We start from the raw sequence: 17,612 nt of genomic DNA on the forward strand, positions 1-17,612 counted from the left end.
AATATGCTCCCCTACGTAATTTTTAAAAAATAAAATGATAATTTTTGAAAGAGATCTAAAAGATTTAATTTAATCCTTATTATTCGTTTCATGTTTACAAAAAAAATTGACCCACATTTTGAGTGAAAGAAACAAGACATGGAGGGCTTCATGGATATATTTACATACTCATATATTTACCAAATTAATCTTCCCGTAACTCGATATGTATGAAAAATAGCAAAAGAAAAATTATCAACCTCATTTCGAGCATGAAATAATTTTCAAAAAAGAACCAAAAAAAGTCCTCAAATGTTTGAACGAGTGGCTATTCGTGCGTTGAAAAAAAAATAAAGCATAATCTCTCTCTTGGTGTAATTTATGTACTCCACAGAATAATGAATATTTGGTTTAAGCCTGCGACACACATAATAAAATGTTGATTAATATAAATTATAAACAGCCGTACGGCTCTCCTGGAGCCTATCTCAACATTTCATGTGCGCCTTGAGAGTTCAACATTCTGCTGCGCTTAGGTCGGGGGCTCTAACTATAAGGAGTATTCTACGCTAGCATCTGGATTTTCTAATCTTTTTTACCCACTCACGCTCACCCAGCTTCCATATATACATACTCTGCAGAATCTCACTTATGGTTCACATTCAACGCAATCCTCCTATAAAGGCGTTTGAAGAAGATGGAAGAAAAAACGAACGAGAAGTTTACCATTAGCATCATCAAATGCGCAAGGAAAATTTCTTCTCTATGCGACGTATTATCACCATTATGTGGAGCCAAAAGGGAGGCAGCAAAAAAAAAGTTGTGGAGAAGAAAGGAATAATTCTCATTATTATTTATCCCGGGCGTGTATCTGTTTATGAAAATGTCGCCTTTACGATACTTTCAGTGGAAAGGCTGTTAATTTTTTCAAGACACACTTCTTGCGCGTGTTTTCAGCCACACCACGTTGCCCTCTCTCGAGCACTTCTTCTTCTCCTTTCGGATGATGTGCCGAAAAAATGTCAACTCTTTTTGCTCAAAAAAATCCCATCATCCACGCACTGAGAGAGTATTTCTTTCCTCCATAGTTAATTTCAATAATTCATCAGTTCATTACAACTATCACACCCGAAATAATTCATTTTCAGCATCATTCCACATCTGTGGGGAATTTTCATCCAACATAGAAAATATATTAGTAAATATAGTTGGTGAAGAAGATGAAGATGATGTTGGGAAAAAAAAGACAACTCATTAGCGGAGTGAAAATGTTAGAATTATTACGCGCAATGCCCTCCTATAAATAAACATTAATACGCATTGCAAAAGTGTTATGGCATAAATCCCTTTTTGCAGCATTGACAAACAAGATTATGCGAAGAGAGAGATATTTATGCTACCCAAACTCAGCGATTGTATCGCAAAATTCTACGCCACGATAGCAACTAATGTTCATTTAGCGCACCGATTAAAAGGGCGTGAAAACCCATCTGCAAGTCATTCTCTTAGCTGTGGGCTTGAAGCAAAATGTCCTCACACCATTTCCCACAGGCTATTTCCACCGAATGACGCAAGGTGGAAAATTCTCAAACACTATCTGGAAAAATTCTGGAAAATTCTTTATATGATTCTTAACAAACTTAATATTTTCACAGGAGTGAAAATTAGAACAAAAAAAATCTGAGAGTTTTTATGTAAATCAATGACGCGGAAAAAGGACCCCCGCGCTCAAGACAAGACCTTTATTATGTGGTTGTTTTTTTTTTTTCATAAACAGAAGCAACAATTCAGTGTGATTTATAAATAGACACACAGTGAAACTTCTTAGCCATATATGATGAAGGAGATCTGCGGCAAACATAAATACAGAATTTATGTTAGATTTTGAAGTAAAGTAAAAGGAGCAATGCACATGCAGTAGTTTTTACCCCAAGAAGAGATGGAGATGTAAAAGGCTGTGAGGCGAGGAGAAAATTTCCTCGTAATTTCTTCTAATCTCTTCTCAATGTTTTACTTAGAAATTAGGTCCTGATCTATTCTAGCTATATTAATTTTAAGCTTAATACGACTTGAATTTTTAACGATTTAAGGAATCGAATTGGCCAGGAAAATCCTCCACCGTTTGTTTCACCTGTTGTTCTTGATTTACTTCTTCATTGAGTTTAGATATTTTCAATATCATTTCCAGACTTATAACAAAGATTTTAGAATTCTTTTCATTAAATATTGAGAGCTACAATAGATTAATGAATTTTCTACGCATTTTTAAATGAAATTTAATATTCATTTTGAAAGGACACTTTGTGAGGAAAAGCATTAATTTTATGATGTCACAGGATAATATCCATGAATATTATATAGTGAAGAAATGACTAATGGCTTGATAGCAAGTGTGACATTTTTGCTGGTTTCTTAAAAAAAAGAAGGACACATACAAAGTGTCTACAAAGTGTACCCGTTTATTGTTACTTATTAATGGCTCTCTGAGCAGACTCTAACGACTTATCGCGTCTTCCATAATTTCCTCCACTTTTGGTGTGACAACTCCTTTGAAATTGTTAACACTCAATATGGAATCACTTCAAGTAGTTTTATGGGAATCATTAAACAACCATTTTCCTTTATGTTGCTTTATCGATAAGGCCGCAACTCCCTATGCCTGCATCTGAATGCGTGATCTCCTCCCACAGAAATCAAAACGAAGAACCCTTAATGCTCAAGTGCGAGAGAGTGATGGTGTCAGGGAGTCTGTGGGGATCACATAGACCCTTTTAAAGATCGATCTCACGGCACATTTCATGAGCAAAAGGGCGGATGATCCATCGAATAAACATAAAGCATTTGTATGCAATGGCTTGGTGGGAAAATATAAAAATTAGTTCCCATATATCGTATAGTGGAGCAATATTACCTCGCGACGAAAAGTATCAGAGTCAAATTGCGGATTAGTCACTAAAAATTGACTGGAGACAAGTGTTTTAGTTCTTTTTTTTTCATTCAATCTTCTCCGTTCAGTAGCTGGCATCGTTTTCAAATAACCCGGAGAAAAATTTTCCCACACCCCGAATGCAGACATTGAGACACAATAAAAATGTGGTGAAACATCCAAATGTTGTTATTGAAGCCGTTAAAATAGATAAAAGTGTCAAGATTTCTGTCATATTTCCTTCGTTAGACCTCCTTATTCGGATGAATAAAAATCTATACACGCAGTCTCGATATATTGGGTTAAGATGTGCGAGGAAAAAACTAACGAGTTTTCAAAAAATCATTCAACATTTCTTTTAGCGCGTAGGAGATGAATTTTCGTAGACAAGCGCTCCTGAGAGGAAAAAAAAGATGTGTAACAGTTGCAAGACATGTTCAATTTAACATCAAAACTGATGGCTTTTCCTTCGTCATCCCCTCGTTTATTAGAAATGATGGGGGTTTTAAATTTAATTAAGAAATTAATTAGAAATTTTTCACTTCTGGGAAATTTATTAATTTATTGAAAAGTTCTTCGTGCTGTGTGGGAAAATGATTAATGCCTTTAACACTTTGTTAGTTTTATTGCACCTGCTGTTCAATAAAATTAGCGTTGGCGATTTTCAAGTGTTAATTACAAGCTGTATCATTGAGAAAACTGTTATTGATAATTTAATAGTTCTTGAGAAAATTCTAAGTGGTGGAGTTTTTAATGAAAAATTTAATTAATTGTGACTTTTTAATATTTTTAAGCACTTAATATATACTATGCAATATTACCTTTATGCTTTAATAATTTGTCTAAGGTTCAATGCAGTTCAATGTTAAGAAAACAAGACAAAGAAATAAGGCGTGAAAATTCTTAACGTTCTTCGGATAATTTTTATTGATTTCTTCGCATTTTGTCTCTCCGAATCTCTAAATATATTTTAGCTGTGTTTCTTTCAGACACAGCTTTTGTGTACCGAGCAAAATCGAAAGTCGTCAGATCGGGCTCAAACTTGGGATGAGCACGAATTAGGGTCCCCACATTCCAAAAAACGTATGCGCCAAAAAAAATTTTTTTCCGGCCGGCCGTCCGTCCGGCCGTCTGTCCGGCCGTCCGTCCGGCCGTCCGTAGTACAACGTTAAATTACAAGAGAACGGTAATAGATAGAGACTTGCGGTAAACGGCAAAGTTTAAATATCGACCGGAAGACATCCGATTATGATGTCAAATTTTACCCCCCACCCCTCCGTCCGCCATTTTGAATAACCTCAAAATTTTGTTTTGCCTATATCTCAGCCGCTATTATAGCTAGAGGTCTGAAATTTTGATATGTTGTAAGGGCCATCAAGAGTTTTTCAACGATACCTCATTTTCGAAAATCGGTCAAGCCGTTTAGTCAATATGGCCGCCACAATTTTTCATCGAAAATCGACCATAACTCGAAAACGGCTTGACCGATTTTGATCAACCCGGGGTCAAATGAAAGATCTCAACAAACCCTACAACTCTCTAGAACATCAGAAGTTTCAAAAGTGACCGATAGAGGGCCAAAAATCAAAAACAAAATTTTCGATTAGTTTTCGATGAATATCTCGAAAACGACGACATAAATTTTTTTCATTTTTTGATATGTTGTAACTGACCATATTATCTAGCTTCATGCCAAAAATGAAGAAAATCTATGGATCCGTTCTCGAGATATAGCCTTCCAAAGTTGGCATATCATATCTCGGATTCTACAAGTCCGATCTTGATCAACTCAAGCGAAAATGAAAGGTTTCGAGAAACCCTACAAATGTCTAGAACATTGCAACTTCGAGAAATGACCGTAAGAGGCGCTAAAATCGAAAACAAAGTTTTCGAAAAATTTCGAACTCGAATTTTTCGAAAATGGCGACATAAATTTTTTTCATTTTTCGATATGTTATAGCTGACTTCGAGACCTTTAAAACAAAAAAAAATTTATGAAAATCTATGGATCCGTTCTCGAGATATGGCCTTTTAAAGATTTGTTAGCGTATGACTTTTCTACTTTCCCCGACTTTGCGCGTATTTAAATTAATTTGCGTTCTAGTTTGCTCTCACAAAATTCGTTCACTGAAAGAAACACAGCTCTCGTAAGCTTGGTCAGCTTACCTGTACATTTGAGATTTCTTTAAGAGATTTATGACTCTCCTGGCCACGAGTTTAATCGATTCTGTTAATTCTTGAAACGATCAACGATGCTTCATTCTTTAATTTTTTGTATGTTTAGCTTAATAAATCTTTGGGATCTTAAATAAAGGAATTTTAAAGACTTTTCTTATAAATTCAAATGAATTCTAAAACCTTTTTGTAAATTTTATCAACACGCAGTTTAATCTATTTCCTCTAAAAATTCTTATCAAACTACCTACTTATGTACATAACGTAATGTATATAGCATTATGGCATTTAATTGAGATAAAATTCCTCGCAACAGTTCCCCAAAATTTCCCACATGAATCACTTAATTGCATTTTGAGGAGGCATATCCGCGAAAAGGGAGGGCGATTGCTCACACATATCGGATTGTACTTAATGTGTCACCAACAGATTGAATTGGAGGCGTGTAGAGTACATCCTCAATGTTGCAAAGAAATGGAGAGGAGAACAAATGGATTCAATACGCCCATAAATTAGTTTGCAATCGGAAAAGTGTGTGTTTGACATGTAAGGAGAGTAGCAGAAGGAGCATCTTCAGCAAGGCGGTCGTCTTCCCCTCTGAAAGTATCACTTCACTCTCTCTCTCTTCGGGAAGATATATTGCATTTAATAGCTGTTCCAACAAATAAACAAATAATTATGTCAGGAGAATAAGGAAATACGAAGGGGTGGAGAGGAAAATTTGATTTTGATTATTCGATTTAATCCCCAATTCATGCTCAATTATCATCCCCTCAAATTCTGACAATCATTTACAAAAATCTATATTGTGAAAGGAAAATAATTTTATTCTTATGAGATATGGTTTCTTCTTCTCCTTCTATTTCTGTAACTATATATGTACGATCAAGTGATTGAGCTCTGGGATGAATCGCATAAAGAAATTCAATGTATGGGGTCACAAATTGGGTATTATTTTAAGAAAATGAAGCTGTAGCAGCAAAAAAAAGCGCCTTCACACTTGTCTCAGAGAAAAATCTAAAATATCATTTAATAGTGTTTTATAGGGCGCGTTCTTTTTTTTTTCTTCTTCTTCTAACTCTCCGCAGACAAACTTTGAGGGAAAAAAACTCACGATCCACACTCAAACAAATTGTGTGTACTTTTTGAGGCACAAAATGATTAATGAGATTTTAGGGTATTAAAAATTGTCAACATTCTCGGTACAGGGACATCTCTCCTTCTCACTGTGTGTTGTCATTTGGGGTAGTTTGGATTGGTTGAGTTGCACCACATTCATCAAGCCTCATTGGATTTTCACTTTTCCGCCTAAATGGTTTAAAATTTCTTCAAAGAGAGGGGGGAAAGTATATTGTTGGAAAATTATATGTTATTCGTTTTTAAGAGTTACCATCGAATGGGGTTAATTGGAATAACAATAAAGTCTTCTCTAAATAACATGGAGATCGAAGAAAAAATAGGTTGATCTTAAGCTTCGTGAGAGGAATTTAAAATTTAATTTTTATGTAACAATTTGAAATTGACTGCAAATTAAATCCGGTTTAATATATTTCTTAAGCTATGATTAAATTTTTAAAACAAACTCCTATTTTTTAAGGCCAGGCTTGATTTTTTTAATATCAGGCTTTCAGGCTTTTAAGGTCTTAAGGCAGCTCAGGCTGAATTGGGGTTGAATGCATTTTTAATGATTTTAGCGCATCGAAAATTGTGTAAATGCATTTAGGCTAGATTCAGCCTAAAGTTTAGACTTAGCTTTACAAACATGAACCTAGCATAAAAGTCTTAGGTCTAGTTTAAAAAATTTAGGCGTAGCTCTAAAAAACTAGAGCCTTCTTTAAGATTTTTTTTAAATCTCCTCTTGAATTTTGAGTTATTAAAACATTAAAGAAATTTAAAACCTTTTTAACAACTTTTTTATCCTTTATTTTGTCAAATCTTTCACTGCATGTAGCATCTGTTTATCAAGGTGTTGAATGATTATTTTAATCCTTATTTATACAACAACAACAAAATTATAAGAAAAACATTACATATGGGCAAAAAAGCAATCCACTTGAAATTTCCAAATGAAGACGATCTTTTTCGACAATAAACTCACTTTTCATTCTCCTGGTGTTTAACTCCTTCCCACTTGATCATCTTGTTGGGTGCCGAGAGATCGCGGAGATCTCTTGATGAATTTCACTACATATGTGCCTCTCGTACACACATATGGCTGGAAAAACATGGAAAAGGGAGTTAGGCAAAAAAAACCATCGAGGGAGCAAAAAGCATCCACAGAAGTCATCTCCGTATACACATCTTCATCTTGCATGCCTTTAAGCATCTCAAAGGCTCTCGAGAGCTCAAACAGATCGGACGTATCCTCTGTGTGCACCACGATCCTTCTGCCGTGGGAAATGTGATTGCGATCTCTTACATTTTCATTTAGTTTTTTTTCGATTAATTTTGGAAAATTCTTTTCTGTGATTTTTTTTGCGGTGAAAATTTGTGCGCGAGTGTTGAAGAGGAAGAAGATAAAAAATGTTTCTGGACAATTCGAGTGGAGGAAAAGATCAAAGGACGAGGGATTTTGCAATGAATTCCACATGGAACATTCCAAGCTCACAAGTAACAGTTCTAACACCAACATCACCTGGAAATCACGGTACCTTCTTCATTCCACCTCCATTCCAACCCTTCTCTACATCCACATCACCTTTCCAACATTGTGAGATTTCCCCCGTGGTTAGTGATTACGTGTCAGGAGGTGGGACAGCTTTGAGCACAGATTACGGGCATTTGGCGGAAACCCCGTGTTCCATTGCTTCTTCAGCAGATCCCCTCAAGAAGCCCCTTTTGGGTTCAAATGCCACCGACAAGAATGAGATGATCTTCAAGTTTGAACCAGAGGATATTGCAAAGTACAATCAGAGTCTTGGAACGGATGGGACGAATGTGATCATTTCGCCGAGGAATGATTTTGATTACTACAATTATGATGAGATTAATTGCCAATCGAAGAATCAATCACCCTGCTCATCCCCGATCATTGATCCTTGGGTGGGGGTGGGCGTGGGGGTTAATGATCCCCTTCCACCGATTGAGACGATCGTGAAGAATCAATATCGTCAGGAGCCACCGATTTCTCTCTGCATTGATGATTACTTTGATACATCCTTCCTGGATCAGTACCCATCGCCACAGGATTCCTACAGCTACCCACCGGAGAATTTTAACATCAACATTGAGCCTGAGAAGCCCAAAAGGATGGAAAAGGACATCTGGGGTGATAATGGGGAGAAGGAAACAGCTGAGGAAGCTCCGGTGCTGCAGGAGGATGAATGCGAGGAGAAATGCGGTGAAAATGAAAGCCTTGAATGCCGCTGGATTGACTGCAATCAGCAATTTGGGGATCAATGTGCTCTTGTGTCTCACATTGAGAAGCGCCATGTGGAATTGCGTCGAGGTGAGGAGTTCTCGTGCTTCTGGATCGGATGTCCAAGACGCTCAAAGCCCTTCAATGCACGCTACAAGCTCCTCATTCACATGCGTGTGCACAGTGGCGAGAAGCCCAATAAGTGTCCGGTGAGTTGTTGTAGCAATTTCCCAAACTCTCTCTTCCCGTTCCGTCCATCATCCTCTTCTGTCCTTTCTTCCTTTTTCTTCATTTTAATTTCTTTTACTTTCATATCCATCGCATAAAGTCCAATAACAAGCAACACATGTTTGATGCTGGGATGGTTTATGTTTGTGCCCTGGTGCGATGGCATTTTGTTGTTGTTGTTGGTACCAGGGTTAAATTTCATCGCTCTAAGATCCATTTAACTCTAAGGCAAAGAACTCTCTCTCTCCCTACAAAAAAAAGTTAATGTCTAGTGAGAGAAATTTGATTTTTTCTTCACAGAGTGTAAAAAGATTTCTCATGGTGAAAGAAATAATCCATACTGTGGGACTCCTTGTCGACCCTTTTTCACCACCTGTTGAAGAATTCGTCAAGCTCTTATCATTTAATTTATTCACCCTGTCACGCCTTGGTAAAATATTAATTTGACCCCTTTTGGAAGGAATGGCTCCATGCATGATTTACGTTCTCCCACAAACTATGAAATGTGCGCGGTGCAATGCTACGAGGACGCTTTCACATGTGTTCGTGTCACGCAGTGGGGTGACAGAGATTATGCTTAATAGAGAAATATCTGCCTCTCGGTCTGTGGTGGGTCATTAACCGGCAGATCCCTTACTTTCAGCTCTCTCTTCCTCTCCTTCTCTCCCCTAATCTAATCTATGTATGATTGAGTGCTATGTTAACAAATAATGACGTATGTTTACACTAAATATTTCACTTTTCATTCCTCCTACACAACATACATATGTATGCTATATGTATGTAGTTTTCTGGGTGCAATAAAGCCTTCTCGCGGTTGGAAAATTTGAAAATTCATCAGAGATCTCATACCGGTGAAAGGCCCTACAATTGCCAGTTTCAGGGATGCCACAAAGCATTCAGCAATAGTTCTGACCGAGCAAAGCACCAAAGGACTCACTACGACACTGTAAGTTAGTCTTTTTTATTAAGAATTTTTATTATAAAAAAAAAAACGAAGCTTAGCTTAGAAGATTAGAAAGCTCCGAAAGCTACAAAAGAAGCTTTCAAAGAAGGATAATTTTATTTAACATAACTCACATAAAAAGAATGATTCTAACACTCTTAGCACCTTTTTCTTTTTCCAGAAACCCTATGCATGCCAAATTGAGGGATGCAGCAAGAGATACACAGACCCATCGAGTTTACGGAAGCACGTCAAGAATCACTCCCTTCGTGATCATGTCCCAATGAAGCGCAAATCCCACAAAAGTTCCCACACAAAGACAACCACAAAGACACGGAGGCGCCACTCAGAGTCCTCCCTGTACGTCGTTGAACCTGAGACCCCATCAACGCTCACCGTTCAGGATGATAATTTTGTCTTTGAGGATGTCTTCAGTGACATCATTGAGGAGAAGGAAGTGCCTTCATCGATGGATTTCAATGAACTCTCGAGTTGCATTTCAAAAATTCAGACTGAATCCACAGCAAGATCTCAAGATGTTGTCAATATCCTCGAGAATGAGGCCTACGACGAAGAATTCGTATCATTTGAGTACGTTAAGAAGCTCCTCGGGGATCCCATTGACTACGATCTCACAATCCCCGGAAACTCCTCCCTTGGGCTAGATTATTTTGCAGAAATTATGTAGAAATATCATTTAATTCTTAAGTTTCTCATTTTTTTTATTATTTTAGATTTAATAATTGTGCAATTATTCCAAAGATGACAAAAATCTTTTTTATTAGTAAATAAAGGAAAAACAATTTAGAGAATGAAGAAAAAGAATAAAAGACAAATTTTAAGTGATAGAAAATTGTTGAATAAATAAAATTTTAGTATACAAATTGCATGTTGTTGTCTCACACTGAAATGAATAGTTTTAGTTAATAAAATGTACAAAAAATATTTGTTTTATTTTAAATTTGCGTTAAACTATAACGCAAATTCATTTAAATACGCGCAAAGTCCGAAAAAGTTGAAAAGTCATCCCTCAAGAAATATTTAAAACGCTATATCTCGGGAACGGCTCCATAAATTTTCGAGTTTGAGCTATCGTTGGAAAGGTCTTAACCTCAACTATAACATATTTAAATATGAAGCAAATCGATAATAGCATTTTCGAAATATTCGAGTTCGAAATTTTGATTTGGACTTTAGCGCCTCTCGCGGTCATTTCTCGAAGTTGCAATGTTCTAGACATTTGAAGGGTTTCACGAAACCTTTCATTTGCGCTTAAGTTGATCAAGATCGGACTTGTAGAACCCGAGATATGACATGTCAAAATTGGAACTCAATATTTTCAAAATGGCGACATAAATTTCTTTAATTTTTTTTTATAAATAGATGCAGGGAAAACACAACTATTCTCGAGAACTTCGAAAATTGCGGCGGCCATTTGAATAGTTCCTTAGTTGTGTTTTCCCTGATAGATGTTATTAAAAACTTGTCCCATATTAACAACAATACTCCCTGAGGTTGACGAATCTACGATTCTCACATCAGGCCTTGTTGAGTCCCCTACAAAAATTTGAATTTCCCTTTTTGAAGAGGACGTTTGTGTTGAAACTGTTTGTACTGGGTGTTGTCTCAGCCCAACCTCATCATCCTGTTCTATTGCAGATTCAATTGCCTGCAAAGAAAAAAAAACAATAATACAAAATTTAAATACTTTTGTTGTATATGTGTGTGAGTTACTGTGTTTTCTCTTCAAAATTATGCTTACCTTGTAGGACTGGTCATCACCTACAAGGAATATCTTCTCCTTTGCAGAAGGGCTCGCAATCTGCACATTCACTATTTAGCTTCATCACCTTCTCTTCCATTTAAAGACCTTCCAATACCATCATCCTGTTCTCTTGTAGACTCAATTGCCTACAAAGAAAAAAAAACAATAATAAGGTGGGGGGGGGAGTTATTTTCTTGAACATTTGAAAAAAAAAACACTTACATTTGTCTTTAAGTTCATATCCATTTGTGAATCGCTCTCAACATTGACATTCTGTTGATAACCGATTCCTGATTTTATCGCGCATCATTTGCTCGAGTAATCTTTCATCTTCTTTTGCCATTTTTAGGGCTTCTTCAGATATTTGTCGTGGGTTGAGTTTCGAGAATTCCTTTATATTGGATATATTTATAATACATATTATAATTATTATTTTATATCTATACCTATAATATATTGTTTAATTTAAATTAACCCTGGAGGATTTTGTGCAAAAAGTGGCCAATTCGACTTTTTTCGATCGCGTCAGAACTGAAATCTATTTAATATTTTGTGATAAATTCTACATCTGTGTATAGGAAGGATCATTACTTTAAGATCGTCGAATGAAAATTTGGATAAATATTTTCTTTTGAGAAAAAATGAAGATAAAATTTTTGAGATTAGAATCCTCGACCCTCCAAATGGTAATAAAGCAATTTATATTGAAAAATTACCTCTTTCCATTCTTCTGGGGTTCGCCATTGACTTTCATCCGCAGCCAGTTCATTAAGTTGATTTGCTGTGACTTTCCACAGCACTTTTTTTTTTTTTTCGAAAGAATCACAGCTAAAAAACTGATAGGGGAGACCGGGGTAAAAAGAGTCATTTTCGAATTTTCAAATGCCAATTTCTCCCAAGTTATAAATCGGAAAAATCGGAAAAAATTAGGGTGGAAAGCCCTATACACCTACAATTTTTGACAGTAATTTGGAGGTTATGTGATCAATACTTTGGGAGTTAAAAAAGAAAATAAATTTTTGGCCCATTTCCCAAACTTTTGCGTATTGAGAAAAACGAGTTTTCCGAAGTTTTCCTTCAGCAATTTTCCAATCTGATAATTTTTCTCACTAGCTGGATTAGTGCAGAAAATGTTGCCAAGGTGTATTCTTCAATAACTTTTAATGTTTTTTCTGTACAATTATTTGAATCAAAACACACCCCTTGGGGTAGATCGGGTCAACCCATGTAAATCATATGGGAGATCGAAATTTTTGGCATATTTTCTATTCATTTGTTGCAAAATGGCGTGTTTGAGAAAATCGCAAAATTTTCTGTTTTAGTGCGTATAAAAGTGAAATTCCTTGTCGCGGATCAAAAGGTGAGAAGTTTAGCTATCAACTACTATCAATCTCTCAGGTGGAAAATCATTGGAAATGCCGGAAAATTCGACCGACTTTATTTAGCCAACTGGTGACTATATTTACCCGCCGCGTTTAAAAAAAGTCAGAAGCGGAAGGGTTTAGGAAAAGCTCGAAAACTCATATTTCCCGTGGAGATAGAGAAAAATGGTCTGAGACAAAGTTGTAGGCCAGGAAATTTCCTATAAGAATGACCTATCGAGGAAATTTTCTTGCCCTTGGGGAATCCTGCAGATAAGGATTTACGCAAATTGACTATTTTTACCCCGGTCTCCCCTATAAAGAAAACTAAAAATCCAATTTTTTGATGTTTCTGCATTTGACGGAAGGTAGTAAAAAGTCCTTAATATAAAAAAAAAAGTCTTAAAATATCTCCATTATGAAAATAAAAAAAATAATCTAATTTCTTTTATAAAACTGTACGTATTTTTTTTTTTAATTTTTAGCATTTCTTTACATTAATATTTAACGTTTATCCTAATAATTAACATTGCTTTTCTAGAGCTTTTTAACTCTATTCTACAATTTAAAGTTTTTTTTTCTAACTCCCCAGCTAACACATAATAACTTTGACTTTACTTAGTATTTATTAACGTTATAATAACGTTAGATTATCGTAAAAAATGGTCAGAATTTCGTCATTAGCTTACTAAATTCTAACGTTAGAATAACGTTATTATTTGGTAAGTAAAGTCAGTAAAAATTGAGGCATTTTTAGTCATTTTTGCAGAAATCAAATTTTTACTCATTAAAACATTACAAATCTATTTGTAGATGATCAAAAAGCTATTAAAAGACGTTTTTGCTTCATTTACTTCAATATTTTCGCATAAATTCAATTTTTTGTGTAAACGTTGGAATATCGTCAGAAATAAGTCATTAAAGGTCAGTAAGATGAAAAATCAATCATTTTTTCTATCATCAAAAACTAATTAAAATGGCATATAAATGCATTAAAATGATTGTTTGAAAGAGAGCAAATAGTTTTAGAAGCTTTTTTGAGCAGAAGAATCTCATTTATTATATAAAAATATACTTTCAATTTCTTCTTTAACAACGTCAGTATACCGTAAGAAAGCACAAAATTTCTGACCCTCCATCAACTTTGGCTAAAATTCCTGCCGAAATCTCAACGTCAGAATACCGTAAGTACACTTACCCTCCACCAACCTTTGGTGTTGAGGAAGAGATAGAAAGAGAAGGACTGTGTGGGATATTTCTTTTTTGTATTTCTGTACTCTTCTTTTGACCTTTGACAGGCGTTTGTTTTGGTTTAGGTTTTTCACGATTTCCTTGAATAAATCAATAAAAATGAGCAAAATGATCAATGAAATCGTTAAAGGAGATCATAATGAGGGTGCGCCAGGTCTTGTTCATTAAGAAATACGTCATTTATTGCCACAATTTTAGTATTTCGCGCATGTCATATAACAATAGGGAAGAATGCTTATGCGGATGACCAAAATTGTACGTAGGTGGCTTGGAAGACCATTTCAGAAATTCCCTAAGAGGAAACGAGCGTTCAAAAAAGGACATCCGAACGTAAGGAAATCCGCATAGAATTTCTTAAGATTCAAATGTAAACCTATCTCGTGCACAAAATTAAGAATAATTAATCTGTCTTCTTTTCAATAAAAAAGATCATAAATTTTTTTTCTATTAGACACATAAAATTATTTGATAGAAATGATTTTTATCAATTTATGGCAATATTTTCCTACAGTTTATTTTAAGCTTTTTTTCTAGAATAAGAAAAAAAATACATTATGGGCATATAATATGTATTGCATAAACTTTAATTGCCAAATCTTACATTTTTCTTTTCAAAATAAATAAAGGTCCTTAAAAACTCTAAATTATTCCCAGGTAGGCAATTTAATTGCCCTTGCTTTGCAGTTTACAAGGGTTGTTCTGCTTATCTCTTAAATGTTTATTGCAGGCATGCAGGTCATAATTCGTATAAGACAAAATGTATTAGGCTGTTTTCATTTTGGGTACACACTTTTAAAGAAATATTTCTGAGAAAATGGGTTCAGGTAAAAACTTATTTTGCTTGAAGATTAAGTAATATTTAATTTGATCGCATTTAATATGTTTTCGTTTTACATAAAATAATTTACTGATGCACACTTTGCTTTTTGATATACAAATATATGATATCTATTTAAAAATATACCTAATAAAATTTATTTTAAAAAAAAAAAGCTCTTTTTCCTCTACATTATATTTCATTTATCTGTTCATTTTAACGTTTCGGGCAAATACAATATATGTGACAAAAATTTTTAAGCTACGAGATATGGCGTAGATTTAAGTGTCCGGGAGTATCAATAATTTTAATAGCGAAATTCAGGATATTTATTTGCCTTTGAATCAAGCCGGGTCAGCATTTTAAGCAATAGGAAGGATGACTAAGACATTTTAAATAAGCAGTAAAGACAAAGTCTATTTTCCATCATCAGAAATATTTCAAAAACTTTTATAAAAAATAATTAATTTTTAATGAAAGGTCCATTTTAGGTTCTTTTTGACTTATTTGCGACGGTAAAGTATTTCGGCATATAAATTTGAGATATAGGAAATTTCGAAAAAAAAATTATAAATATTCCTTGTAAAATATACCATATTAATAAATATGGTATATTGGTAGGGAAATAGAGAAGACACCATTATCCTATGCTACCATGTATGCTAGAGAGAGAAATATGTTTGGGAAATTTTTTTTGAGATGCCATGTCAAAAATTTCCCTTTTTGGTCTCAAATATTAAAGGTCAGTAGAACGTAAGAAAAAGGTCAGAAATTTCTGCCAATAACGTTATTCTGACGGTGTACTGACTTTCAACGTGGGTCTTTTTTATTCCCCATTATCACGTAAAATGACTTATTTTTGAGGAATAATCAACGTTATTCTAACGATCATTTTCGGCACATTAGACTTTATAATGACCTTTTGTGCCGACTGGGTCATGACACTTTTTACGTTAATAAAGCTTCAATCAATTGACGTTCTATTCTGACGTTCTTTTTCTAACGTTAGTAAAAACATCTTTTAAAGAACTTAAATAATTATATGATTGTTAAAAAAAAATTATGAGTTTTCTGAACTTTGAGGGTTTAGATACCTAAGTATCTTTTCTGGCAATGCCACCAATAAAAAACGATTCAAGCCCTTAAAGGGTTAAAAAATAAAGCAAAAAGAATAAAAATTTACAAGAATTGCAAAAATGCAGCATAATAAAAAAAAAATTACACAAAATTTCTTTGCAAAAGTCGCGGAATTTAATTAAAAATCGCATTTCTCGCTGTGCACGATGCATGATGGCGATGCCGGGCGATGCAATCATCCGCGATGTGTGCGTGAATGTGATAAAAGAATATTAATTGCGAGAATGTTGCTAATTTGTGTGATAAATCATTGTTTTAGTGGGAAGAACTTTGCCGCACGTGCGGAAAGGAACGCGATGTTTGTTCCGCCTGTGAAAAATGCGCGCGCGAATGTCTACACAGGTAAGTAAGAGCGCGCGCAATATTAATTGTGATTTGGGTTAAGGTCAAAGTGGAGGCTGCGTAATGTGAGCATTTTTGCTTTTGCAAAAGCTCTCTCAAGTTGTGTTTTCTCTTTCATTCACCTCCTCAATTTGCTTTTTCTTCAACAACAACATTTTCAAAGCAATCTTTATGTAACTTATTATATTTGCGGGGCTTTCATGGTGCGCGTGGTGGCCACAAGTTTGGCTCTGAGACAGAGACAGCGAGAGACCCCGTGTGTGCGGTGATCAGTTTCCTGCTGAACGTTAGCACTGTTGGGTGTCTTGTGAGGCGCGATCGCGATCGCGTTGAATCTTGAAAGAAAAAAAAAGGTGAAGCAGCAAAAAAATGGTGGAAACTACGCGGCAGGAGGACACCACACCAAAGGCACCAGCGGGATCCAGCACGGAGGATCACTACCAGCCCTCAGTGCGAATGCTGGATATACCAAAGTGCCCAAATGGATCCTGTGGCTTCCACCTTTCGCGCAGCAAATGGGATCCGTATCCGTGGGTGAGGAAAGACAGCAACAGAAGAGCAACCTCACCCAGGTGTGCTGTTTTAGCTAATAATTGTGTGTGATTTGTGATTGCAGGTGAGCGGGGTCGATAAGGAATCTCCGGCTGAAGTAACCGGATTGAAGGCTGGCGATTGCGTTTTGGAGGTCAGTTTGTCCGCTTCTCTAATACATTTTGCTGGAATGTTTTTTCCTACTCACTTTTGCGCGTCACAACAGCATAAAAATTCATTTTCCTCTCTCGGGCATATTTTTTAATTTATTAATTATCTTCTACATATTTTGTCTGATTTTTGCTTTTGCCGTTAAGCAAAAAGTCAGGTAAAAACAAGGTCTTCTTGCAACTTGAAAAAAAGTGAAGAAATTTCTTTTACAATCCCCACCCAAAGAGCGCTGGTTTTTTTTGGCTCATTTTGCCTTCAAAGTGTCAATGAATTTTATAACTTCTGCAAGCATTTATTGTGTTTACCCTGGACCACTTGAGAATTCTCACACAATCTCAAAAAAATACCTGTGAGGTGGTTCAGGTGAATATCTTTTTGCAATTAAATTTAAAATTGTGTCATCATGATGTCTCATAAATGACAAAGAAATCCGCTGAGAACGTTCAGAAGAAAGTCCAAGAAAAGAGCTCTAATTTAATAAATTTTTATTAAAATTCAAAAGCTTTCTTTTGAGAAAAGTTAAAGAAATAAAAAGAAATGCCAATAAATTCAATCAAGTGTTGAATTTTTAGTCAGTCTTTGTGGGTGATCATATAATCCTCAATGGAGAGTTTTTTCATCATTA

The 17,612-nt window shown here is 35.4% G+C and overlaps 3 protein-coding genes across 4 annotated transcripts in view; 2 read left to right on the forward strand and 1 right to left on the reverse strand.

Annotated features, from left to right (window-relative positions):
- The window catches only part of LOC129786719 (glutamate-rich protein 2), an 871,459-nt gene that overhangs the window by 490,654 nt on the left and 363,193 nt on the right, over positions 1-17,612 (reverse strand). The window lies entirely within an intron of this gene.
- Positions 1-17,612, forward strand: part of LOC129786669 (uncharacterized) — a 30,946-nt gene that overhangs the window by 10,921 nt on the left and 2,413 nt on the right. Inside the window, exons 1-2 of one of the 2 annotated variants that reach the window (XM_055821835.1) lie at positions 16,523-16,819; positions 16,902-16,970. The exons of the other annotated variant lie outside the window; for it this stretch is intronic. Of the exons in view, the coding sequence (XP_055677810.1) occupies positions 16,655-16,819; positions 16,902-16,970 (234 nt within the window). The 5' untranslated portion in view covers positions 16,523-16,654. Of the gene's footprint in view, positions 1-16,522; positions 16,820-16,901; positions 16,971-17,612 lie in introns of those variants that run through there. 2 annotated transcript variants of the gene reach the window in all.
- LOC129786661 (zinc finger protein GLI4-like) lies at positions 7,410-10,442 on the forward strand. Its single transcript, XM_055821819.1, has 3 exons — positions 7,410-8,647; positions 9,454-9,615; positions 9,794-10,442. The coding sequence occupies exons 1-3, from the start codon at positions 7,604-7,606 to the stop codon at positions 10,298-10,300; spliced, it is 1,713 nt and encodes a 570-aa protein (XP_055677794.1). The 5' UTR covers positions 7,410-7,603; the 3' UTR covers positions 10,301-10,442.

Source organism: Lutzomyia longipalpis, chromosome 1, assembly GCF_024334085.1.
Source record: "Lutzomyia longipalpis isolate SR_M1_2022 chromosome 1, ASM2433408v1".
Classification (NCBI taxonomy): Eukaryota; Metazoa; Arthropoda; class Insecta; order Diptera; family Psychodidae; genus Lutzomyia; species Lutzomyia longipalpis.